The 25,501-nt window shown below is 35.3% G+C and overlaps 1 protein-coding gene across 2 annotated transcripts in view; it reads right to left on the bottom strand.

Annotated features, from left to right (window-relative positions):
* MMP16 (matrix metallopeptidase 16) overlaps positions 1–25,501 on the bottom strand; it is a 191,217-nt gene that overhangs the window by 10,445 nt on the left and 155,271 nt on the right. For both annotated transcript variants that reach the window (XM_069854313.1, XM_069854314.1), the window contains 3 exons: positions 14,124–14,262; positions 7,173–7,323; positions 3,707–3,822 (listed from right to left, as the gene is read on the bottom strand). In XM_069854313.1, the coding sequence (XP_069710414.1) occupies positions 3,707–3,822; positions 7,173–7,323; positions 14,124–14,262 (406 nt within the window). The remainder of the gene's footprint in view (positions 1–3,706; positions 3,823–7,172; positions 7,324–14,123; positions 14,263–25,501) is intronic.

The raw sequence follows: 25,501 nt of genomic DNA on the forward strand, positions 1-25,501 counted from the left end.
TTCACTGAAAACCCAACCACTGCCGAAATCCTCAGGGCAAGGACTTTAAAGCATCACAACCACTTCAAGATGGGAAATTTACTGAAACAAGTTATAATGCTATGCTAGCCAGAAATGAGAACTATTTAATGTCACATAGTTGACTGCAGTACTTTAGAAGAAGGAAACAGGATGAAATAACAGCAGCTTTGCCAAGAGAAAAAAGGTAAAAACAAATGAAAGTTTTCTGCGAAGAGTTAGGATTTGATCATTCAGGTGCAATCCAATGTTAATACTAAATGGAAATAAAAAACCCGCTTGACTCCTTGCCAAATATCTACATTATTTTATTACCTCAGCTGAAAAATGGCAAGAAACAAGCCTTCAGGATGGGTAAACCTCCTCCCTGTGTTTATAAGCTGAATGCAAACAGCTGGATTTTACCTTATCTCCACTCTGCCAACCTCAGCTTACTTGCTGCAGTACTATAAGCCACTAAGATTGCTACGAAAAGTTGGGCACTATTTATTGTTCTAACAATGCTTCCTGAAAAGTTCAGTTACTGGCTATTTGGAGATAATATAAGATTAGTAATCACCTATTCAAAGAGCAGCTAGTATGCTCCAATTTAAAAAAAAACAAACAACAAAAAAAACTTAACAGTATATTTTACAGGACAAACTAAACAAAATCTTAATCACCTACTGCCACTTTTCAAAAAATTTAGAATATTTTAACATTCTTCTAAATTAGCTATTTATGTATTTTTAACCTTCCTTACTAATCTGAGAATGTGTTAGTGTATCTGTAAAAAGGCATAATACTCATGAAAAAGAAAAAATAAAAGCAAAGCACTGAGTTATGTTAAAACAGTAATTAGGCTTGTTCACAAAACGCCTTCTATTATGACCAGTACAAAACGAAAAAATAGGAAAAACAAAAAAGAGGACTGTAACTTTTTGAATATTATGTACTTTTAAAATTTTAACATCTGTAAAGTTACTTAAGGGTATCTGTGCGTTAAATGAATAATATTATCAAATGCAGAATTTCAGTACTTTTGAGTCACAGGTTATCCTATCTTTTTATTTCATATAACAACCTGTGTGTAATAAAACAGTTTATGTAAGTGGATAAATATTTCAAGTGTGGTAATTTGATATCTCTATCAATATTCTAATACGTAGATAGAGACCATATATAGCAATGACATCTCTAAATCTATATTCTTACACACATACTGAATACATAAATGTATACATTGGGGCACATGGAAGTCATATCATATTACTTGTTATAATACATTAAAACATCACATTAAAATCAAAGCAGCAAAGGCATTGCCAGCGTCTATAGATCCAGTAAACAATCTTCAATCAGAGCATATTTTCCAATGGAGAACTTCGAAGGTAGTTTAAACTTTTCTGTCATTTTGCTGAGGCAGGAACAAGGACAATAGTCAGTAACAGCTAAAGATGGAAGTTACCAGCAGAGGAGGGTAGTTCTAAGAGACTAAGTAGTTTTACTGCTTCTCATGGCAGAACAAGAGACTTTACACAAGTGTTGAAAGTGGTTTCATCTAATCTGCTTGACTTGCTGAGCCTGCTTTAGGAACTGCTTCTTACAATTTTCCAAGTGTTAGTCACTCAGAGTAGTGAGCACAATGCCTGATCCAAACAGCAAGGAAGGGCTTAGCAGTTGCTAACATGTCAAACAGAAACTCAGATTAGGAGTGGTAGAAAGCACAACGCAAAAATCCTTCAGTGGTCTGATAAAGTAGGCTACCTTTTCTCTTTCTTCTCCCTAAAACCTGGCCTGCCATCTAAGCAGAATTTCTAATTGGGAGGTGAGATTTTCAATGCTGATTTCAAGGCAAAAGAATGATTTCTCCAACTGGAGAATTTAGTATGATCTCATTTTCCATGGAGCAACAGAAATTAAATTTCTTCTTCACTTCCTCCTAAGATATTCTACCACAGCATTAGAAACCAAATCACAATATGGGAAGTAGCAGGGAGAGTTTCAAAGATGTTATCTTTAGCTTACCAGACTTCTAGTACTCTGAATCAGGATGATGACTAGAGTAGGAATCTGTTTTTTATCTTTCCTAAGCATATTTACTGCAAGGTTACCCAAAACTTTTGTGGAAAGTGAAGGCAACCTCTTTATGATCAGACTTACTGTAGTTGTTCATTTGCATGGCTTACACAATAGAGAGACAAAAGAAAAAGGAAATATTCTTTAAAACAAAATTTATTAACTGGATGAATTGGAAGACATGCATGTTCCCTTATGAAGTTATATAGTAAAACCTCCCTGTCCGCTCTGCTTCTGCCCAAAGAAAGGAAAACAGTTTCAGGCAAAATGTAATCAACTTCTTTCCAGCTAAGCTGTGACATTTCTTATTTCCATCTGCCTTTCTTTCTCTTTATAAAAACAACGGTGGAGTTGTGAACTGTTTCTTAAGATGCCTGTTTTCTTGATTTCAGGGAAAATGTCTTAGTGGTCTTCTGGGGAACTTTATTGTGCCATTTTCAGTCCCTCTTTCTGCCATGGGGCCCTTTTAGGCTTTCTGAGAAGCCCAAGAATGCCCTCTTTCCATTCCTCTATGATCTAATGTCATGTTTTACCACCCTACTCATTCAAAGAATCACACAGGCTTTCAGAGCCACTGAGGTAAAAAAGAGAAGAGGCTGTAGCCAAAAGTCTTTTGTCTTTTTTTTTTTCCTTTCTGATTGTTCTGTCTCTGCAGTACTTTTAAACCCACTGGTCTAAGCTCAGTACAGAAAATTAAAGGGAATGCAATCAAGGTCAGAAGAAAACCCAGCTCCCTACATATATACATATATATACATTAAATTACTTTTTGATGTAAATCTTTAAAAATATACTTAAGAAATAATGAAGAGGAGAAAGAAGAAGTTATATTCATTATGTTTTTCTGTGCATACATAATGTTTGTGTCTATTTCCACATATATGTGTATGTACAAAGAGTAAGTTATTGAGTGTGATGCATGCAAGATATCATCTTGACTGACCTACTTTCAAATTAAAAACAAATCAAATAAAAAACAGGAGAAAAAAATCCATTCTAGCCAGAAGTCCAGAATCCAGAGAGAGTTTCTGCTTCTGGATAAAACAGAGACAAATCAAGGAAGCAATTAAACATATTTCTGAAAAAAAACCCCAAAACCCAAATGTTTCTAGGGTGAATTATTTAATCAAGTTAGAGGTTGAAATAGCAGACTGTAATAGTTCATCCTAGGAAAGAAATCTTTTATCTGCTTTTTAAAAGGAAATTAAACTAAAATGGCAATATATATGTGTGCTGTCTGTGAGTAAGATGTCATAAAGTCAGAGCCTACTAACAAATCAGAAATGCCATACAACAATTCTCAACAATGATAAGTGATGACAAATGCATATTTTTATTTCTGTCAAAGGGATCTAAACCCTGTGCAACTGAGGGCATGTTGGCAGCCAGTCAGCAGCCCTTGGGTAGCAGTGAATTCTCATAGGATGTATGAGATTTTGGCTGCCCTTATTCATATTGAGGTGTGGCCAGCTGAGATATCAGGTTCCTGTATGTGAGGATGCATCTTGATACAGGTTACAGCACTTCATATTAACATCCTGCAGGTGTCATAATTCCATGATGCAGAAACATGATTTATCTTACATAAAGGGTGTTAGTAAATCATTAAAGCATAAATGTATTTGCATACCATTTTCTTTGTGGACAAAGGCTCCCTGAGGAGATTCTGGGATACCTTTCCAAATTGTGATTGGTTTGGGATAACCAGGGTCCATGGATCTCATTTCTTCACTGTATCTCCAGTACCTGAAATATTTTTTAGGGAAAAAACCCAAACAAACAAACCACCAAGAAACAAGCATTCGTAAGACAGCAGAAGAGTAACTATATTTTTTTTCCTTCTAATATTTGCTACATTCATTAGTCACAAATGGGAACATCTGACTTCTTTTCTTTGAACGTACTACCAGATTACAAAGAAATCTATTTGCTGACTAGACAACTCTTTCATGTAAGCGGAAAGAAGATAAAAGATTTTTGTATTTTGACAACAAAATCAGCATGCACGTCACTTATAATTGCAGTAATTCTGATCCCTAGGATTTCTGCACAGTGACACTGAGAGATGTAACACATGTAAAAAAGGTATGTTAATATTTTAGATAACATTTAAATTACAAAAATGACAGCAGATTCAGATTAAAATACTCTCAGCAATCTTAACTCCTTATATGTATGTACTACAGTAGCTTTTCATTTCATTATCATTAAATAGATACAGTGTACTACAAAATTCAGCCTGCTTTTGAGGCAACCAGCCCTTCTCCAATTTTCATGCTTCAGCATGCAAATTCTAGGCAATCTGAACATATAAGAAGCATTTATACTTACAGTTTTATATACACTTACAGATAATGTTAATAATTTCTTTGTGGTTTTGCAGCTGCTTAAATTGCCACACATATCTTATTATAAGCTATTTCTAAGGATTAACATACTGTATCTCTAGTATCTCTGTATTTTGATACAATATTTGGGTGAGTCATTTCGTGTTTTGATGTGCTCCACTTATTTAGAGCATATCAATTTAGAGTATGGTTATCTTGGAGATTTTTTTTTTCCAAAATCCATTTTATTCATGTGAAAAGCTACATGAAAAGGCAGCCACTCTCCTTTTCTGGACATCAAGGGCCTGAGCATGTATCACTGTCATTGATAATCTGATCATTGCTAAAAACATGACCTTTTTTCTAATGTGAATTCATTTGACCTAAGCTTTTAGAAATCCTTGTTATTCCTGACATCTGAGAGAGTCCTTAAGTGGATGATATTTTCTCTCTGTGAAGGTACTTAGACACTCTAATCAATTCATGTCTTAATCTTTTTTAAAAATAAAAGGTCTAAACTCCTCTGTATTCCTTCCTTTGGGGCATTTCTCTGCTTTTAAACTTTCAATGAAATTAGAAAGTGACAGATTACAAGTGGGTTAAGAATTGGCAAGTTACATTAAAAACATTTGGATTTATTTCTTTCTTTCCTGTGCATAAATTATATTTATAGTCTGATTTCTTAATCTCTTTGCACATGCATCAGTAACCAGCTAAAAAAGCAATGCTATTTACTTTGAAATTTAACATCTTGCAGAGTTTACATGGAGAAAGAAACAACATAAAAAAGTAGTAAACAAAGTTTTGACATCAATATTATTGCAACCAGTTCTTGCTCATCTTTTGACTCTGTTTCTTCATACCTAGTTTGCATTTCCTCTTTTCACATTTGTTTGTTTGCTGAGCTTCATATTCTATTTTATAATCTCAAATTTTATCTGCATTCTTCTTTATACCTTTCATTTCTTCTTTATCACTTATCTTCACCTCTATCCTTCTTTCCCAGAGCCCTATTTCCTTCCTGCATACTTTCACTCATTGTCTTTTTTTCTCCTCCAACATTTTCATATTTTTGAGCTCCTTCTTTTACTAACGTCTGTGGTTTTCTTCACTAGGCTGCATGATGGAAATAAGTCCACCAGCACTTTCAAAAATTTTCATTAAAAGAACAAGTGTTTGAGGACAACTCTAGATATACACACAGACAGGGAAGCGAGAAGCTGGAGAGCAGCTCTGCAGAAAGAGATCTGGGGCTTTTGGTCAATGGCAAGTTGAATGTGAGCAAACAGTGTGTCCTGGCAGCCAAGAAGGCCAATCCTGTCCTGGTGTGCACCAAGCATGGCATTGCCAGCTGGTCAAGGGAGTTGGTTGTCTTGCTCTGCTCCACACTGGTACACCTACACCTCAAGTATTGTGTGCAGTTTTGGGCGTATAAAAAAGGATATTAAGGGGCACTACTGAAAAAAGCCTGAAGGAAGTGTAGATCACATAAGATTCCCACTGTACATACTTTCCCGGGAGTGAGGAGGTAGTAAATTATTACCTGAAAATAAACATGAATTTTTTTAAAAAAATTCTTAACCATGGGATGCAAATTACTTATGTGGCTTTCTTCTTCACTGTGGAAATCGACTGCTTGAAATGGTACATAGCTCTCAAACACCACACAAATTTTACTTTGTTATCTACTTTCTTCACTGATTTGGAGATTTTTTTTAAAAAGAAGGTTTAAGAAAAAAAATGTGGTAATCTGCTGTGCACTATTACAGTACTGATAAAAAATTATCAACCACAGTGTGTTAAACATATTCTATGATGTGCATTAATTTTCTAAGTTATTCATGAATGCTATTAGTGTCTTATAATCCTAGGTACCACATAGTAAAAAAAAAGCAGTCATCATAATTTTAATGATAGTAATACAAACATCACAATTGATAACAAAAAAAAAATTTCTCTCTGACTACTCAGAATTTGCATGGTGATACATCAATCAATAAACATAGTAACATTCTGAAAATCTGTGAAACCTATCACATAGAGAACTTATAGGGTTTCAAATATTAATGAGTTCTTTTAGCATCTCTATAAAGGAGACAAATATTCTTTCTCTTATTTTCTCAGACAGGGGAACGAAGACACAGAGACACTAAGTGACTAGGGCAAGGATCTTTCAGGACTGGAAAATAACTCAGCTTTTCAAATTTTTTTCTATTCTTTATCAATCATAAGAATAAGTATCCTTTCTGAAGGGAACCTTAAGACCTATTTTAACATAATTCCTAAGGCACTGCTCATGTTGTTCTCTAGCTTCCTGGTTTAGTTGTCATTTCCTTTTCTTACTTAATTTTTAAATAACAGCAGAGAAGTAATTTTCACTGACCTTAAAAAGCTTTGGATCATGCCTTGGATGCTTATGTGTTAGGGTTCAGAAATGTGGATTAAAAAAAGCAGGTAAGAGTGTACATAACTACGTTACTTGAATATTAAAGTTTAAATTTGCCACATCTGTGATTTGCCTGTTAACTTCTCAAATATAACCTATCCATGGGATATGTATACATTTATTTCAATATATTCACACAAATATAATTAAGTTTATTAGAAACATGTAAACAGTATGGCCCTGTCTACGGGAGGAGTTAATTTCACCCAGAGAAAATGAATGGTTTAAATGGCTTGACTTCTGTTTTTGAGAAACAGAGGAAAATATTAACACTTTGAGCCGATATCCACCATATTGCTTCCTTGCAGATTTCTCATACCAACCTATCTCCTTTGAAGAAGTAAGTTTTCCCAACGTCTTCCCACCAAATTGCTGAATCAATGCCATGGGAAGGAATTCCACTTCCAAGTGTTATCAAATCATGAGGATAACCTGGCTGGAGGGTAGTGTCCTTGAAAACCCAGAACTTGTTACCTGGACAAAAGCATATATATACACATATATATATATACACACATACATATATGTGTGTTAGTCTTCAGAACTCTTAGAATTAACACATTCCTAAGAAATAAGAAAGACTCTCAAAGGCCTATAGTGGTTCTGCTAAACACAATGAAATTAAAAATGTTCTATCCCTGCAGATAATGCAAAATTAAATATGCTTTACAGATTGCTGCATTTATAAAACACATTTCATTCAGTAAGCCCACAGAATATTTTGATACCAACTATACGGGGATCAAACCCAGAATGGAAATGAAATAAAATATAAAGGTAAATGTTGAAAAATGTATTTCACTCAAACACATTTGGAAAGAGATCCTAAGTGATAAAATCATGGCATATTAGCCATCGCACTTACCTGTAAGGCCTGTCAAGCTGTTACACAGACTTATGAGGTTAAGGCTACATGCTATATAAATATTTTATAAGGAAATGTGATATTATCCCAAAGATTTAGGATCAGGTGTATGCCAGAGTCACCAAGAGGGAAAATCCGGAGAGCTGTTTTGCAGTTGGTTTTGTATTTTATCTATCCCTCATGGGTAATAAATATTTGTTTAAAGGGAGGGTTTTTTTAAACACCCTATTTATAGTGTAGCGACTTAAAGCATATTTTCATTTTATCACAGATTTAATTAGGAGAGAGGAATATAGTTTCAGTCCCTCCCATGCTGCATTTCCATAGCGAAGTATTTTATCAGGTTCTTTACAGTTGCTTGTCGACCACTTCCAAGCACAGACACTACAGTTTGCTCAACAAATTTGTCTTCTCTCAACTGCCAGTTGAAGGAATATAGGACTCAAAGAATAAGAATGCACAGAGGCACTTGAAGTACTAAAGAAAAAGTGACACAGAGATCTATGAAGAGTAGTCATGGAAAGCTGAGGTCTGTGTTGACTTGAGACAAGTCTGTGTTAATCTAACGTTTACCTTCCTTCCAAGTTTCACTTATAGGGTTTTATCATAACAGGAGTGAGCATCTTCAGCCATTCACTGTCCCTCCTCCTTTTGCCAATTCATATGACAGGACACAGAAGGCTTCAAACGGTAATGGCAGTTTCAAATGCAACAATAAGGGAAAACATGCATTTGGACCTTACTAGTCAGTACTTATGGTGTGAACAACAGATGGCATCCAGTGACTGATACTGAGCCAGCTCATTTCTGTTTCAGAAGATCATTCAAAATGACAGCTGTTGCACAGCACTGAGAGGCATATGCTGTGATGTATAGAATGCCATTACCTTTCTCTGTGACTCACAACACATAAAATTAACAGCAATTTTTAGGCCTAGATCATTATCAGCCATACCCAACTAGCCAAATTTAGCTATTAACAAAATTGGGCCATACCACAATAAACAACAGCAGACCACACACCATTATAAGTGACAGCACCACTGAGCCAGGTATTTGTTGCATATTCAGATATACTGAAGTAGTACAAAAGTGTAAATGTGGGAATACAAGACTTAAGATATTGAATTCTTCACATAGTTCCTTACTAAGAAGCAAATTCTTTCTGGCAAAATAGGGAAAAAGGTAAATTTAACCGTATTTTATGGATACAGTAGGGCATTGATAACTCTAATATTTGTGGGCAAGATTTCTATTGATTCTAACCAGAAGGAATTGTATTTGACATTTGCTTTGGAAGACATGTTTAGTCTGCTATAACTGTGTTGATTGTTACTGGGAAGGGCTGTATATAAGAAATCCAAATGTTCCATCCGGCTGCTAGTTTTCTCTTCATTTTTTTTTGTTTGTTTCAGTGATTTTTAAGTGGTTACTTGTTGGTTTGATTGGGTTGTATTTTGTGAAGATTTCACATTCAGAACTAAATATAGGAGGAGTTAAAGCTGAAAATCAGTGCAAAAGATGCCTGACTGTGATAAGTATTAGCTCCTTTTATTTCTAACTTATGTGTATTTATCTTAAAATGTTTTAAAAATGAATAAGTTAGTATGCTTTCATTCAGCTCATAATCCACTTCCACTAGTGCACAGTCAGTACATTTAATTGTGATTACAATGGAAATAAAGAATATGTGACAAAACTAGAACAGTTACAGTTTGATCCTTCTTATAGATAACTAATGCTTGTTTAGAGTCCTAACCTATGCCCTTGGCAGAAATCACCACTGTATTTATTTTAAAAAGTTGTTTTTAAGGTCTCATTGGTTGTGTTTTTATCCTCAGAGAGAATAAAGCACCACATGTTTCATGAAGTCTGGCCAACCTTTAGGATGTTTCATCTCTCTGCTTTTATTCCCTCATGTAAAATCTAATATAATAATAGGCAGAATGGTAAGGTCACAAGCTGAGAATGAAACAAATGATAAAAAAGTCAAGATATCTTACTTTTTGCAATAATGTTTTTTTTAAATACCATCACTGTAGGGAAACAATTGAGACAGATGAACTGTGACTGCAATTATCTGATGTCTCTCAGCATGTATCTTTAACATTCTAAAAAAAATACTGGAAACAAAGGGTATCTGTACTGCTATGCTTCACTTAAAATATTAAATATTATACTCCAAATAGTCTTCAGAGTATTTAACTACCTACTGATTATTGCAAGCAATTATGCAGTTTTTAGCAACTGTGGTTCTTCCTTTGCAGAATCAGAATGCTGAATAGTTGTGCTCCTGTGTTGTCAGCAACTAAGTTTTTGCTCATGTTATATGTCATTAGTGTGCAGAGCAAGACCTGCATTGAATATAGCATATAATCACTATAAGTGTTACAGTGATGAGATAAATTCTCAAAACTTTAGTAACTGTATTCAACTGAATCCAGCTAAAATTTTTTTATAACTAATACCGAAGTCACTTTTGCTCTTAGTTCTGGTCTTTCAAACCAGGATCCAGTGTGTTCTTTATAGTAACCCCAAATTACTATTTATGGGGGTTTTTTACAATTTTTTATTTCCCACATTAAGTTTCTGTCATTTTTCTTCTCTGTGATCTGACACTATAGTAAATCTCTATTTCAAAATAAAACTGTTAAGCAGTGGGATGTCATTGAAAGTTATGATGGTGGCACTGGTTGTAGGAGTTTTACAGCAGGCATTCTCTTGCTACATTTGGTTTACCATAACATTCAACAGCACAGATGGCTTGACAACTCCATTTTTAGCACCGTATAAAATCCCACAGGTACAGAGAATAAATTTTACTATTCACATTTCCTCATTAAAAAAAATAATAAAAATAGTAACAGGAATGCAAACATCTGCTTTTCACAAGCAACTGTCCATCAGATTGTACTTTATGAGGCACAAGGAGGTAGGCTATGTGTCTTCAGCCATGCAAAATGAGCAGTCATCGCTTTGCACTAAAAGTGCATTACTAAATTTTTACAATTTTTTTTCCTTGTATAAATAAATATTAATGCAATCAAAAGGAAATAAAAGTTAACATTTTAATTTTTTAAGAAAAATCAATAACAATGAAATTTCAAAACCAAAGAAGACAATTATTCCAACAGTCTTGAAATTGATTCCACTTCATTTTCTATAGCTATCACAGATTTCTATAGCACACTATGCATGACCTCACAGGCCCCTCAAGTATTGTCAGGACAGCAATGCCAAACAGGTATAAATATGCTGTTAGGCTTTATTAGCAGAAGTTAAAGATAATTACATTTCTCATAATAAAAAACCAGCTATAAAGACATTTCAAAGGTTCATAAATAAATGTTCCATCCTGAACTGCCATTTTATACTATTTGCATATGGTTTATACTTTACAACATAGTTCTCATTTAAAAAAATGTTAGTTTTAAAATACTTTCATGCCTTTATTAATCTATATTTTTGCTACTGTAAAGATGGAGTCTACTAATATCATGGATCCAACTGCATATACCAAGGGAGGAAAAATATAATACTAATTAAAAGTAATAAAGATCTAAACCTGGTTTATAATTTAAATCAATTGTTTCAAATTTGATGATTGCTGTTGTGAAAGACAAGGATTGAAACAAATTAAATAGAACATGTACTATCGAAAATAAATGAGATCTGTGGATTTCTAGACAGATAAACAGAATGTTTCAACCCAGGATGGTTCACAAGGTCTGTCCCTAGGGCATCTTAAAAATGTCACAAGCTTAACAGGATATTGTTTATCCTGAACTTTTAGCAGTGTAGATATGTAAAGGAGAAGCAAGGTGGCAATTACTCAGTAGCAGCTGCAGATGAGTAAAATGGCTTACTCCTTTCTTCATCTTCCTCAGAAAGTGTGGACATATTGGCCCACAAGTATGCGAGCAGAAGTGAAAACCTGGTCAGTCACACGAGGCCCTGTTTCACACTAGTAGAAAAGCCTCAGAAGTGAGTGAAAGAGCAATGGAGATGGAATGTGAACCTGGAACCTTCCTTTGAGCATCTACAGAAGAAGTAGTGGCTATGCTGAAAGGAGAATACTCACACAGTGAACTACTTATCAAGCACACACTAGAGGTTCAAGACTTAACAGGATATTAGATGCTACTGATACTTTGGGAAGTTTTGGAGACTTTATTTAAGAATCCCCAAACGAATGCTGTCTTCACTCAAACGGCACACTTTTCTGCCACAAAGAACTGACCAGCCTTAAAATGAAGTGATCAGGAAAATGTTTTCTGAGAGAAGCGCATAGTGATATTATTCCGGTGAAAGATCTGTGATGGCACTCACTCCATCTTTTATATTTTTACTCTGAATAATAGACATAAATCTTGGTTTAGATATGTACTTCATGAACATATCTGTGTACCAGGCTTCAGATTTAAAGCTCCTTCTAGAACTTACTTGGTTTGACCAGTTTTAGAGTGGTAAAGCACACTACCTGGATGACATGTTCTACAATCGACTTGCCTATTTTTAGCACCTTTGGGAGGAAAACATATAATCTTTTCCTAGGAAGAAATTTTGTCGAGGAACAGAATAAACAAGACAATGCTTGTTAACTACAGTCTATTTATACAGACTTCTGTAATAACATTCCACAAGTCAGCTGAGATTCTCGGTGAACAGGAATATTGAAGGATACACATTTAAAAGACTCAGCTGAACTATTCTTTCTGTGGCAGTGGAAAAATGTGAATTACACTGATAGAAAAGCACTATCAGGTAGATATTGGAAAACATGAAGAGGAAGTGGCAGAGAGAAAAAAATTCAGAAAAATCACACAGGAAATGTGAGGAATTTTGGCAAACAAAGGGCCAACACAAGTGTCATTGGAGAAAATAATAGAATGAATTTTGAAAAGAAAGTAGGTGGAAAAAAACCTGCAACAGAAAATCCAGGTATCATGTGATATCAACTAGAAGGCACAAAACTAGTTGGTCTGAAATCAGAAAGCATACATTGGGGATTATGAGGAAGGAAAGAACACAATATTTCAATAACACAATCCTGATGCTTCTGGTGGTTTCATTTAAGCCAGACTGTTTAATTTCCCAGGTAGAAAACAGTAACATTCCTCTCCTCTCTGTTTTTTTTTGTTATCTGGAACCTACAAACTATTGAATCAACCCATTGCTATAAGGCCTAACAGGATTCAGTTAGCATCAGGTGAAGAGTTAAATAACAATAAAACTTATTTTATGATTACTGGGAGGAAAAGAAAGCTGGTATAAGACTAAGCTTGATCATTTCTGTCCAAAGATCAGGTAAAAGCCTTATCAATGTAGAGGTCTGAAATGCATAGGGTGGTTCCTTTGCTCTGCATAGCAGTGATGGGCAAAGTAATATCTACGGAATATTTGTATCCTCCCACATCTCACGGACCAAAAATCAAGAAGGGTGATGGACATTTAGAGGTATCTTGATCATGATTTCTAATCTTATCAATTCCAAGTATTTATGACAAGAAGTTTATTTGATGACAAGAGAAGTAAAAGCATATGCTGTCTTAAGTCATGTAAATAGAAAATGTACTATATGGAATGTAATTTTGCTTAGGATACGCACAAGAAAAATACAATTTCTTTATTAGTAAAACATAAACTTCATCTTCATTGTACTGTTATGCAGTGTTTCTGCATGTTATTTAACATTTCCAATTTAGCATTCCCACAATGACAGTTTCCATAGTGAAATATTATTTCTATCTCCCTCTTAATGATTCAACTTCTAAAAATTACTTCATTTTTGATATAACAACTTAAAAAAGTGTACCTTTTTGTAATCAGTTAAGAAGTGAATTGCTCACAAAACTACACAGCTGAATATTTTTTTAAATATCTATCCAATTTCTTCTTTCTTTCCCAAATCATTATCTTATAAAACATACTTTACATAGTTTGGATCTTTTGCTGCTAAATGACTATTTATTAAACATATAGGCTAATTTTATCATTAAATCTAAATTAGATGCATGGTCAAGAACTTCAGTTTTGAAGAACCACTGATGCCTGGATTGAAACTTCAAAAAGAATGATTATCAAAAATTTAATCCATACAACATAATTTCTGGAGTGTATGCTTCTTTAAAAATAATAAGTATACATCAATGAAAAAGTTTTATTTTTTCCCACCTAAAACTCCTGACATCAGAATTCTCAAATTAAATAAGTATGTAGGATTAAATGATCCGAAAATCTGAAGTGTGGAAAACACAACTTGTATAATCTTAATTTAGTAACTTGTTTACTCTTAATACAAGTTTGCAACATGATTCAAAAATCATAAGTAAAAATAAGCAAGATAGGTTACAAGAAATCATCACAGCTGAAAGTATTATGCAAAACCTTACTTTTCTTCTTTTCTTACCTTTAAAGAAGACAAAATTTCCCTCGTTGTTTTCATAAACTGCATCAATGCTGGGAGGTAGTCCCCTCCAGAAGTAAGTAATCTGCATGGGGTATCCATCCATCACCCTGTTGTTTCTGACTCGCCAAAACCATTGATCCTGGAAACCAAACATAGAATTGTACAATCATAGAACAGTTTGAGTTGGAAAGATCATCTAGTTCCAAACCCCCTGCCATGCGTGGGGACAACGCCCACGAGATTAAGCCGCCCAAGGTCTCATCCAGCCTGGCCTTGAACACTTTCAGGGAGGGGGAATCCACAACTACCCTGGGCATCCTGTTCCAGTGCCTTACCACCTTCATTATGAAGAATTTCTTCCTAATGTCTAGTCTAAATCTTCCCCTCTTCAATTTATAGCTATTCACCTTGTCCTACCACTACATGCCCTTGTAGTAAGTCCTTCCTCAACTTTCTTTTACACCCCCTTCAGACACTGCAAAGCCACTGTAAGGTTTCCTTGGAGCCTTCTTTTCTCCAGGCTGAACAACTCCAACTCTCTCAGCCTGTCCTCATATGGGAGTTTCTCCAGCCCTCTGATCATCTTCATAGCCCTCTTCTTGACCCATTCCAACAGTTCCATATCCTTCTTATACTGAGGATTCTAGACACAATACTACCAGTGATATCTCACAAGAGCAGAGTACAGGGGCAGAATCACCTCCCTCGACCCCCTGGCCACGCTTCTTTTGATGCAGCCCAGGATACAGCTGGCCTTCTGGGCTGCATGCATGCGTTGCCAGCTCATGTTGAACTTCTCATCAATCAGCACCCCCAAGTCCTTCTCTGCAGGGCTGCCCTCAATCCCATCATACCCCAACCTGTATTGAAACCACAGATTGCCCTGACCCAGGTGTAGGACCTTACACTTGGCCCTGTTGAACCTTACAAGGTTCACACTGGCCCACTTCTTCAGTTTGTCCAGGTTCCTCTGGATGACATCCTGTCTGTCTGGTCTGACAACTGCACCACTCAGCTTGGTGTCATCTGCAAGCTTGCTAAGGGTGCATTTGATCTCTATGTCTATATCACTGATGAAGATATTAAACAGCAGCAGTCCCAATATGGATCCCTGAGGGACACCACTTGTCACAGATCTCCATCTGGACACCAAGCTATTGACTGCTGCTTTCTGAATATGACCATATAACCAATTCCTTATATACACCTTTTACTATGCTTTGAGGTGGTTTTATGTGTTCAGTTGCTGTTTTGAAAATGCAGAACAGCCTACCCTAGCATTTTTAAGAGTATGACCTACGATGCTGTTTGCATAACCATGTTTGTGTCTGCTTTCACATCACATCTACACATTACAAATGTGTCAGAACTAGTAGTTCCCTGAAGTGGGAATAAGCTACCCATGTGAACTCTGTGTTTGGTGTAGATACCCTTCGACAGAACATGCAGTATGGTGGATGAGATGATGTAACTTTCTCAAAATAATTCCTAAAAGGGGCCCAATGTATAATTTGTGCTGATTGCAAGTGTTGACTGACTACAAGTGATCTTAGATGGAACCATACGCATATGTGTAAGCCTAATTAATGGGACTACAGACAGGCTTTCAAGATCAACTAATTCTGCAAGCTATTTTTTTTTGCAAATCCTGCTAACAGTGAAAGGTTGACAGATACAGTTGTAACATTAAATCAGTCCAAAAAGAACTATGCTTTGATGACAACTTTACTGTAGTCAAGATCTGCAGTTTTCATATGTAATAGTAAATAGAACAGTTAATTTCACAGCCACGTATAGATGCTAACTCCAGTGTCCTGGTAAAACCCTCTTAGCCTGTTGCCATTCAAAATTACTTTTCCCATGGTATATGCTATTGCTTTAAATGAGAATCATATGGAAGTTGCAGTCTTGAGGAATGAGGCATGCTCAAGTTGGCAAATGAGTACATGAAACATTAGGTGGGTGTTGATAAAGATGTCATTATTATACCTCTTCAGCTAGCATCACAACAGCAGTTCCAGTTGATCCAATATTTAGAGATGAAGGATGGGACAAGCAAGTATTTAACTTTTTACATACATTTGCACTTTTTTACAGTATTAATATTATACAAACCCCTTAAATGATAAAAAAGTGCTATTCTGTCAGATATCTATCGCAGTTTTACATTACAGTTCAACCTTCTTTCTGTATAGGTCAACTTGCCAAGCAAAAGAGATTTGTGCTCTTACGGGAACTGGCACAGCTTAGCGAGAAGATTAATACTTTGCAGGAGCAGGCTTATGATGACCTGTATTCATCATCTTTCCAAACCTGAGATTACAGCTCTCTTTAAATGTTTATCTTTCCAATGACTCACAATTTATAAATGTCCACAGAAAGTATTAGCCATACAAGCAGAAAACACCTCTCTCTCTCTCTATTTATATATATATTAAAATGCATCTTAATCTTGTGCATAAGTGAGTCTAAATTGAAACAGTTGTTTTGAATCCCAGATTTCTGAGAACTTTAGTATTAAAATCAAAGTTTAAATATCTTACAATATCTGAAAAATACTATATTGAAAAACTGCAATTGTCTGGCACTCTTCCCACTGGATTAGGTTCCCATTTTAAGCTTTCATTGGTTTTTTTACAGTGTATTATTAAATTTAAGGAAGGTCAGCAAAGCATTTTTTTAGAATTAATTGAGTAAATTCCAGTAAGAGAACTGGAAGAAGCTGGGAATATAACTTAGAGATACGAGTATTTGGGAAGGCCTAAGTGAAGCATGTGTTCTGAATGCTGGAACAGATAATCTCAACCTCTTATTTTTTACGACAGCATGGAAATAAGTCAAGAGGGCTTTGGAAAACTAAAATTAGGGGGAATATCCTCAAAACAGACAGTTGGAAGCACATTTCATTGAAATAGTAATAAATGCATGAAATGGATTTTCTGGTCAAATTATTTAGACATCATCAATCTAGAAATTACTTAGGGAGGATAAAATAATGATAAGGCTAAATAGGTAAAACAGTTCTTTGTCATCTCCAATTTTTATAAATCCTCAAAAGCCAGGAAGTATATCAGAGAAAAGTTATTAAAGTTATAAAAAAGAATGAACAAGTAGCAAGCTGCAATTATTTAAAACTGCAGTCTTTGTGATATTTGTCACTCTCTTCAATACAATGGAATATTCCAATTTTGTCTTTCTCCACTTCAAGATAGAGATAACCCCTGTTATCTTTCTGAATTTGCTTGCAAAAGCACAACTTAGAAAATGATGTTTACTTGCAGGAAGGAACGTATTCATCTCTCCTAAAATGTCCAACAGCCTAGAAGGACATCGATCAACTTGCAGGTGCAAAGTAAGGAAGATATTTAAAGCTGAACAAAAGCTGACTACTTAGCTGAATACAAAAGGACATAAGTACACACATAATCACTTCACTGATCGAAAACCTAAATGAAATGTTCAGGCTTTCAGGGGTTACTGAATAGAGGGCACATAGTCTGTAAAATCTGGACATTAATGTTATAGACAAAACTTATAACACTCTAGGTTGCCTAATGAATCTTAGCTTTCAGCTAATAGACCAAACCCAATCTTGCAAATCACATTAATGTGGTACAAGAGAGAGTTTTTCTCTCTGACACCTTCTCCCAGTCACTCAACACTTGCGGTTCAGAGAACTCCTGACCTATAGTAAACAATTTTGTGATTAACTGCACTTGACGGACATTTACTCCTTTGGACTCCTTCCTAAACACATGAAAACTTGGAGCATCCACAGCTTTTTGCAGAAATGTGTATGACAATCTAACAACTGGCAATGTGAAAAGCCAGAAGAAATCAGGAATAATAAAAGCTGTTCACAGGCATTCAGGCTTCATCCACTCTATTTCTTTATCACCTAGGACAGTAATACTTTGACTGCAAGAGCTAATCTAATACCTTTGCTGCTTCATATTAAAACCACCTTGTGTACTAAATCCTTCTGCTTGTTTCCAGGAAATCTTTCTATACTGTAACACATCTGGCCAATATTAAGGATAAAGGATCTGTGGCTTGAAATAAGATCTTCCTGTGTTATTGTCTTTAATGTCTAAATATTCCATTCTGAAGCATAATTGTGAACATAACTTACTATGCTTTCTCTTCTGCTGAGGAAGTCCAGTGGACTCCTTATCTTCCTACTCTATTTTCAGCAGATTTACATGCCACCAGTGCAATAATAATGAACAATGGGGCAGCGCTCATGAGTAGAGGACCCTACAGGTTTGTACAGTTTCAGCATTTCTATGTTCTTATTTAAACAGAGAGAAGCAGGCACGTGTTTTGCCAATAGATGAATTTTATGAGATAGATAGAAGAACTAGAAAATATTTGTAAATGTCTGAGAGCAGAACTGGAAGTTTGGATCATTTATAAGATTGGGCAAGGTAGGTGTTGGCAGAGGTTGATAGAATAATTTCTTTATGTAAATTTCATTTTCCTGGCTGACTTTTGTATGAACATACTGGATTCGATGGTTTTAAACTGCTAGGGTTCAAATTCTGGAACTTAAAAAACTCTAGCACATGGGTGCAAAGCATGCCAAGGATCTTCCTCAAGTATGAGATGAAATGGGCTCTGCTTATAAAAAGAACGGGTCACTTCAGCACATATAACTAAATATACTTAATTTATCTTAAACAGTGTTATACTTACCAGAAATTTTATCATCTGCGTTTTGAAAAACAGGTACAATTACTGAAAATGTGTTTTCAGCACAATTCAGCTGATATTGAAATTGAAAAGAGGAATAGTCCAAGAGAATGTGTATTCACTCTAAGAAAGTTCTTTCACCCTTGAAGTAAATAGCGCGAAGCATTTTCTTTGACAAAACATACCTCAGTGCATTTGGTTATACTGAATAATCACAATTTTGTCTCTTTTGAGAAATACCGTGCATTGAAAAATTGTCTTTCCCACTACGTTGGTTAAATATTGTCTTAATTATTCTATTACCCCAAAATACATAAATTCCTGCAGATAGGTTGAACACATGATTAGCTACATGCACTCTAATTCCAAGTCTGACAAACAAATATATTGAATGCATAGCTTTCATTGCCTTCCCTTGCTGGCTAGGAAATGCTTTTTCATAAGCATCTGTAGTTTCTCAATAGCTCCAAATATATGGATCACTCTTGTGCAGCTGGAAACTTGCATAATAATGGATCATTAAATATTATGACTATAGACATACTAAGTAAATTAAACTTGGATGATTATTCCCTGTTCAAAAAGCAAAACTGAAACAAAAAAAAATCAAAACTGAACTGAAAATTTAGAAGTATATCAAAGAATATGTCAAAGAAAGGGCATTGTGTAAGGAGAGATTGTAAGCTGTTTCAGAAACACTATTACGGATAAGGAGTAATAGTAGGATGAAAAAGCAGTAATTTTCACTCAGATTGAGTGTTATGACATTTGTTTAATTAAGAAGATGCCATACATCTGAGAGAAAAAAGAAAATAGAGACTTTTAGAGAAAACAGACTGAACAGAGGCAATACCTAAATCACTCTGCACTGCCAGTAAATGCTCTGAGTATTTTTTCCTGTGCACATGTAATTCAGTGATTAAGGACTAAAATTTAGAATGTTGTGTATGATAATAGCAGATATGTTCCTCATAGAAGCACTTCATTTTTAACAGCTTGGAGAATCTTGTACGGAAGAGTGTATTAGAATAAAAAAAAACAACTGGGTTGTAATGCATAATTTTCATACTTTGTTGTAAGTTACAGTCTCCTCTCAGTCTCACAATAACTCAGTTTTACCTTTTAGTAATGATTGTGTTGATTCATTCTTCTTGTTTGATTCTATGAACTCTTTTGCTGAAAAAAATCTAAATTGAAAGAGTTTGAACCTTTCCTTTTATTTATTCCTGTTAAATGCTGGTAAGCATTGCTGCCATCTTATTTATTTTTAAAAGAACACTTAAATCCCTACTTATACGTATACTTAGTTTCAGTCTTGGTATTTATTCTCACTTTAAATATCTTTCAGGTTCTTTGAGGAACACAACTGATAGATGGGAGAAGTATAATCAATCTCCAGATATTTCAATTCATCCATAATAAACAAACTAGTAGAGATTTTAGTGCAAAATGAATGGAGCTTTCTCCTCAGCACCCCATTTTCTCCTGCATCTCTGCATCAACAGCAAGTGCCAACAATAAAACATTAATTTGCTGCAAATGTATATAGAGGTTTGCCCTTTATTTTACACCTAATGAACTCTATCTTCAGTTCTGTAGTGACACATGACACTGACTAGGAGATCCAAATTATATCCAATAAAACAGAAAGAATGCCCAATGTGATTGACAAGCATTCTAAAAAACTTACAAAGACCGAGAAAAAAGAAAGAATTGGAAACTTTTCAAGCAGTAACTTTTGCACCTACTTGGAGATGAAGATCAGGCTGGCTGACTTTAACAGAAAATAGGTTTTATGCTGGTTTTACAAGGAATCTTACAACTCACTGTGGGTACACAAGGCAGAAAAAACTTTAAGGCAGGCAGTAGGATAAGTGAAAACCAAAGACAAATCACAACTGTAAATTATAATAGTACAACTATGATTATAACCCCCCAGTAATTTGTGAGCTATTCTGCCATTGTACAGAAAATATCTCTGTGAATTTCTCTCAGTCAATACTGAGATTCTGACTTGATATTAAATTATATATAATGCTGTTAAGGGTATACCGCCATCAAAAGGTGGATGAGATGCAAAACCTAAAATCTTAACATCTACAGCTGCTAGAGAGAACAGTTCTACTCTAGCTAGATTCCACAGGGATCACTGCATGGCCTATTTAATTTCCAAAATAAAGGCAAATAAATATAACACACCTGGCCTACATCAATGTTAGTAATGATGAATTCCAACTAATAATGTCGCTTAATATTATTGACAGAATACATCAAGGTTTCACACTGGTTCGTGTCTTCTCCTATAAATCATCTCTGACGTGCAAAAGCAAGTCTTTGTCAATGGAAGATTAAACACACCCAGCAACTATGCAAAGCAGGAGAGGCATACTGAAACATTGAAAAAAATAAGGATCCTTCCAATTTTTTTTCCATCTGAGTATTGCAAAACGAGCCAATATACTAAGCTGTTTAGTAATTTTAAATTATTCTCTTACAAAGAAGAGTTCCAGTTAAGTACAAAGAAACTTAGCAGAGGACAGAACTTGCAAAGATTGGATTTCAAGACTGCCATCCAGGAGTGAATGAAGTTCCTTTACTACATACCTTTATGAGAGTATTAAGAAACTTCCTGAATTTGGGGAATGCAAGATATGTTTATTATACCTAAATCAAAAGTAATCAGGAATATCCTTTTACATATCTTGATCTAATCTCGAAAGGCACTTTTCCACAGCTATTTCATTAGTTCATGTGAATTTCACCAGAGGACCTCAATGATGGTAATACTGGGTCTGCAACAAGTGGAATTAAAGTCTTTGCTCTCACTCATTTGTGGGATTCTACCACTTTTTTAGTAACACACAGTTTCAGTGTTCCAAATTCAGAATTTATAGCATTTAACTCAAAGTACACCACTACACAGAACAAGAAAAAAAAGAATTAAATACCTTTAAGCAACTTTCTGTGAAATTACTTTCATGGAGCAGAAAAAAAGTTGCAGTCCAGGGCATTTAAATGTAGAAAAAATACTAGCACAATTCAGTTATGAGAATGAATGTTGAAATTACTTTACTCTTCTGGCTTAATATTTTTTTTCAATATAGGATTTGCAAGGAAACTCACAAATCAGCCCTATTTCAGTTCCTACTTAATTGCATAGCAGGTAACAGTTGGCTCTAGTGAGACTTGAATCAGACATGAAATGGATGCTACCATTCTAGTTCACTTCAGGAAACAACTAAATGGGCTCTTCCTTACGCACACAGAATACTTTATCTTAGCTTACTATTAAGCTGACTCACATTAAGGACAAACAAAGCGCCTTTAAAACTAAAAAGAAGTGTCATCCATTCATTAGCAGATGAATGTATAACGCATTGAAGATGATTTCTAGAATCATCTAGAAAAAATTCATCTTGCCTAATGTGTTTGAGACAACAGCATGGTTGCAATAGCGTAAAAATGTCACCTGAGAACCACCATGAGAAGTCAGAACATTTAATACTGCTCAAGAAAACCTCAACATCTCCTTTTTTGAGATCCTGAACCTCCTGACCATTTCCTCACTGGAGATGAGATAAACTCACTGGATTCAAAACAAAGAGATGCAAAACTATCACTAAATGCTATTGCTAGATCTGTTGCTTCCTTAAAGTCCAAAACATGGAATGTACTTCCTTGATTCAATATAATTGACCACTGTTCATTACCATTTATTACTGTCATCTAATCAGACACTGAAGCACTTCTCCAGACAAATAAAAACCATTGTGTCTTATGATCTTATTCTTTCTCTTAACAACATGTTAATGCTAACCAACACCATGAATAAAAGAACTAATTGCTGTGACTCAAAGCAGGAGCAAGCAAAAAACTGGTAAACTTACCTATTTGTGGTTTACAGGAAGTCCTACACTAGCAGCCTGATCTAGTGAGAGGTGTCCCCTCCTATGGCAGGAGGATTGAATCATAGAATCATAGAATCATAGAATAACCAGGTTGGAAGAGACCCACCGGATCATTGAGTCCAACCATTCCTATCAAACACTAAACCATGCCCCTTAGCACCTCGTCCACCCGTGCCTTAAACACCTCCAGGGAAGGTGAATCAACCACCTCCCTGGGCAGCCTGTTCCAGTGCCCAATGACCCTTTCTGTGAAGAAGTTTTTCCTAATGTCCAGCCTAAACCTCCCCTGGCGGAGCTTGAGGCCATTCCCTCTTGTCCTGTCCCCTGTCATGTGGGAGAAGAGGCCATCACCCTCCTCTCTACAACCTCCTTTCAGGTAGTTATAGAGAGCAATGAGGTCTCCCCTCAGCCTCCTCTTCTCCAGGCTAAACAACCCCAGCTCTCTCAGCCGTTCCTTGTAAGACTTGTTCTCCAGCCCCTTCACCAGCTTTGTTGCTCTTCTCTGGACTCGCTCCAGAGCCTCAACATCCTTCTTGTGGTGAGGGGCCCAGGTCCCTTCCAACTCAAACTATTCTATGATCCTATGATTCTATGACCCTGCTTTAATATGTCTGTCTTCAGCTAAGACACTGATGTAGAAAGTTCAGTGTCGTAGATACATTTTCATGCAGAAAAAAACATCTAGTGATGTTATCTAGCAAACCTGTGCTAAGGAATAGAATGTATTTTTCCTACTGTCTGTTCTTATCTGGTTTTACTTTACTTTGTCAGTTACACAGAATGTCAAATAAATTGTTCAAGGACAAAAATATCTGTTTATGTTAAATTCTTAACTTCTTGGCTTCATATTCTTAGTCCTAACTATTGACACGAGCAGCCCCTTTTCCTCATTTGAGATATGCGGAAAACTGGTTTTCATTTCTCATGGTGAAATCTATAGCTATGCTTTAAAAAAAAACCCAAACCAATAAACCCTACAGTAACCCAGAAATTAGGCCTCAGAGTTTAGGGAGCTGAGCCTCTCAGCTAAGCTGTTGCTGCCTCTGTGGTAATGTATTTAAAAAAGGGCAAAAGCATTGCTCCCCATTCAGGTTTTTTTTATATTCAAAACAATTCCATGTTCAGTAGCAGGTCTGAGGAATTTCTGGTTTTATTTCCAGTACACAAAGAGTAATATTGAATGCCTGACAACAAGGTATATAAGAAACCTGCAGTTCTTCAACAAGCTTTGGAAAACACCCATTCGTATTTGGACTAGATTCTGCAAATGATTCTTTTGCATTATATTTTTCTCATTTAAAAGAAAACATTCATTGTTTAACTATTTCAGAGAGGTGTTATTTTATCTGGAGTCATCAATGTAAAAGCAATATAAAAATATTAAAATTCCTATAACTGTGAAGGTTATTTTGGGTATTATATGTTGAAATTTTGCTAAATATTTCACATATTAGAAGGCAAATAATGAAAAAAAAAGTGCATAATACCATGAACTTAATACTTTTTCATAAACAAAATGTAACAAAATATTCAGCGAAGTACCTCATGCAGTCTGGTCATTTACTGTGCAGAAATGGCTTTGGACATCTATTTATTTGACTATTAGTATATCCAAACACACTGTGTGCTTCCTTGAATACTGAATATACAAGACATACGCACAGACAAATCAAGAACAGCTCTTAAAAACATATCTTGGACTTAAAAAATATGCCCAGTGTCTATTAATTGCTTTTAATTATCTTTTTGTTTTTAAGGAAATAGGCTTGGTATAAATCCAGGAGAAATGTCAGAGAAACTGCCTCTTTAAATGAATATAGTGAACGTAGCCTTCTTGCAGAGACATTCAGAAACATAACTATGGTTCTCCTTTGGAAGTCATATCTTAATTTAAATCCTGGCCACCTTTTGTCCCTGCTTAGCTGAGTGTAATAGCTAATTGCAGTAACTAACTAACTTACTTTCATCTATACTCAAAAGCCATAGGATCTCTGTTGCCCTTTCCAGTGCAGCTAGAAACAGTTTTTATTAAAACAATCTTCTCTACATTTCATAATAACAACTATAAATTGCTACATATGCAAAATTCATTCTGAAATAAACATCTCTTAAGACTGCTATTATTATTTGGTGTTCTATGGAAGTAATTACTTCAAGAACATTGTGATGTACATTTGGTTAATATTTAATTATGAAGTATTGTAGCCTCATTTTGTTACAGCTCTGTAACAAATTAGCTCATTAGTAAATTCTTCTTCCATTATAGGGTTTACTTTAATTCTTTCTGGCTTGTTCAAATATGTATTTTCTAATTTTTTCATTATCAAGTTGTATATAAGTTTTTAAAATAATTCTGATGCATATCCATCTGTCCTCTCTATTTTGCCTGTGTAGACAGTAGCAACGGCATTTATCCATTTCTTTTCTTTGTATACATTAACCTTTCAGAACTACTCTGAAACAATAAAAAGCTCTAAGTATCTATAGAATACTTTCAGTTCAAGGAAAAACTGCTATGCAGAATACTTTTAAAATGTGCTACATAGTCTTCGTTTACCACCAGCAGCTGAGTGACACTAGATCTTATACATGAAACTTAGCAGTCTTAAGGAATCCTAACAACACCATGAGTTGATCCAGGCCTTATGAGGAAGAATATCTTGTACTATATCACTGTCATTGATTTCCAAGAACACTTGGCTCTTTCTGGAAAATCTTGCACACCAGAACTTGTCCAAAGTAGCTATTTGAATTACAAGTCAGACAGCTACAGACCTT

Source organism: Phaenicophaeus curvirostris, chromosome 3 (genome assembly GCF_032191515.1).
Source record: "Phaenicophaeus curvirostris isolate KB17595 chromosome 3, BPBGC_Pcur_1.0, whole genome shotgun sequence".
NCBI lineage: Eukaryota > Metazoa > Chordata > Aves > Cuculiformes > Cuculidae > Phaenicophaeus > Phaenicophaeus curvirostris.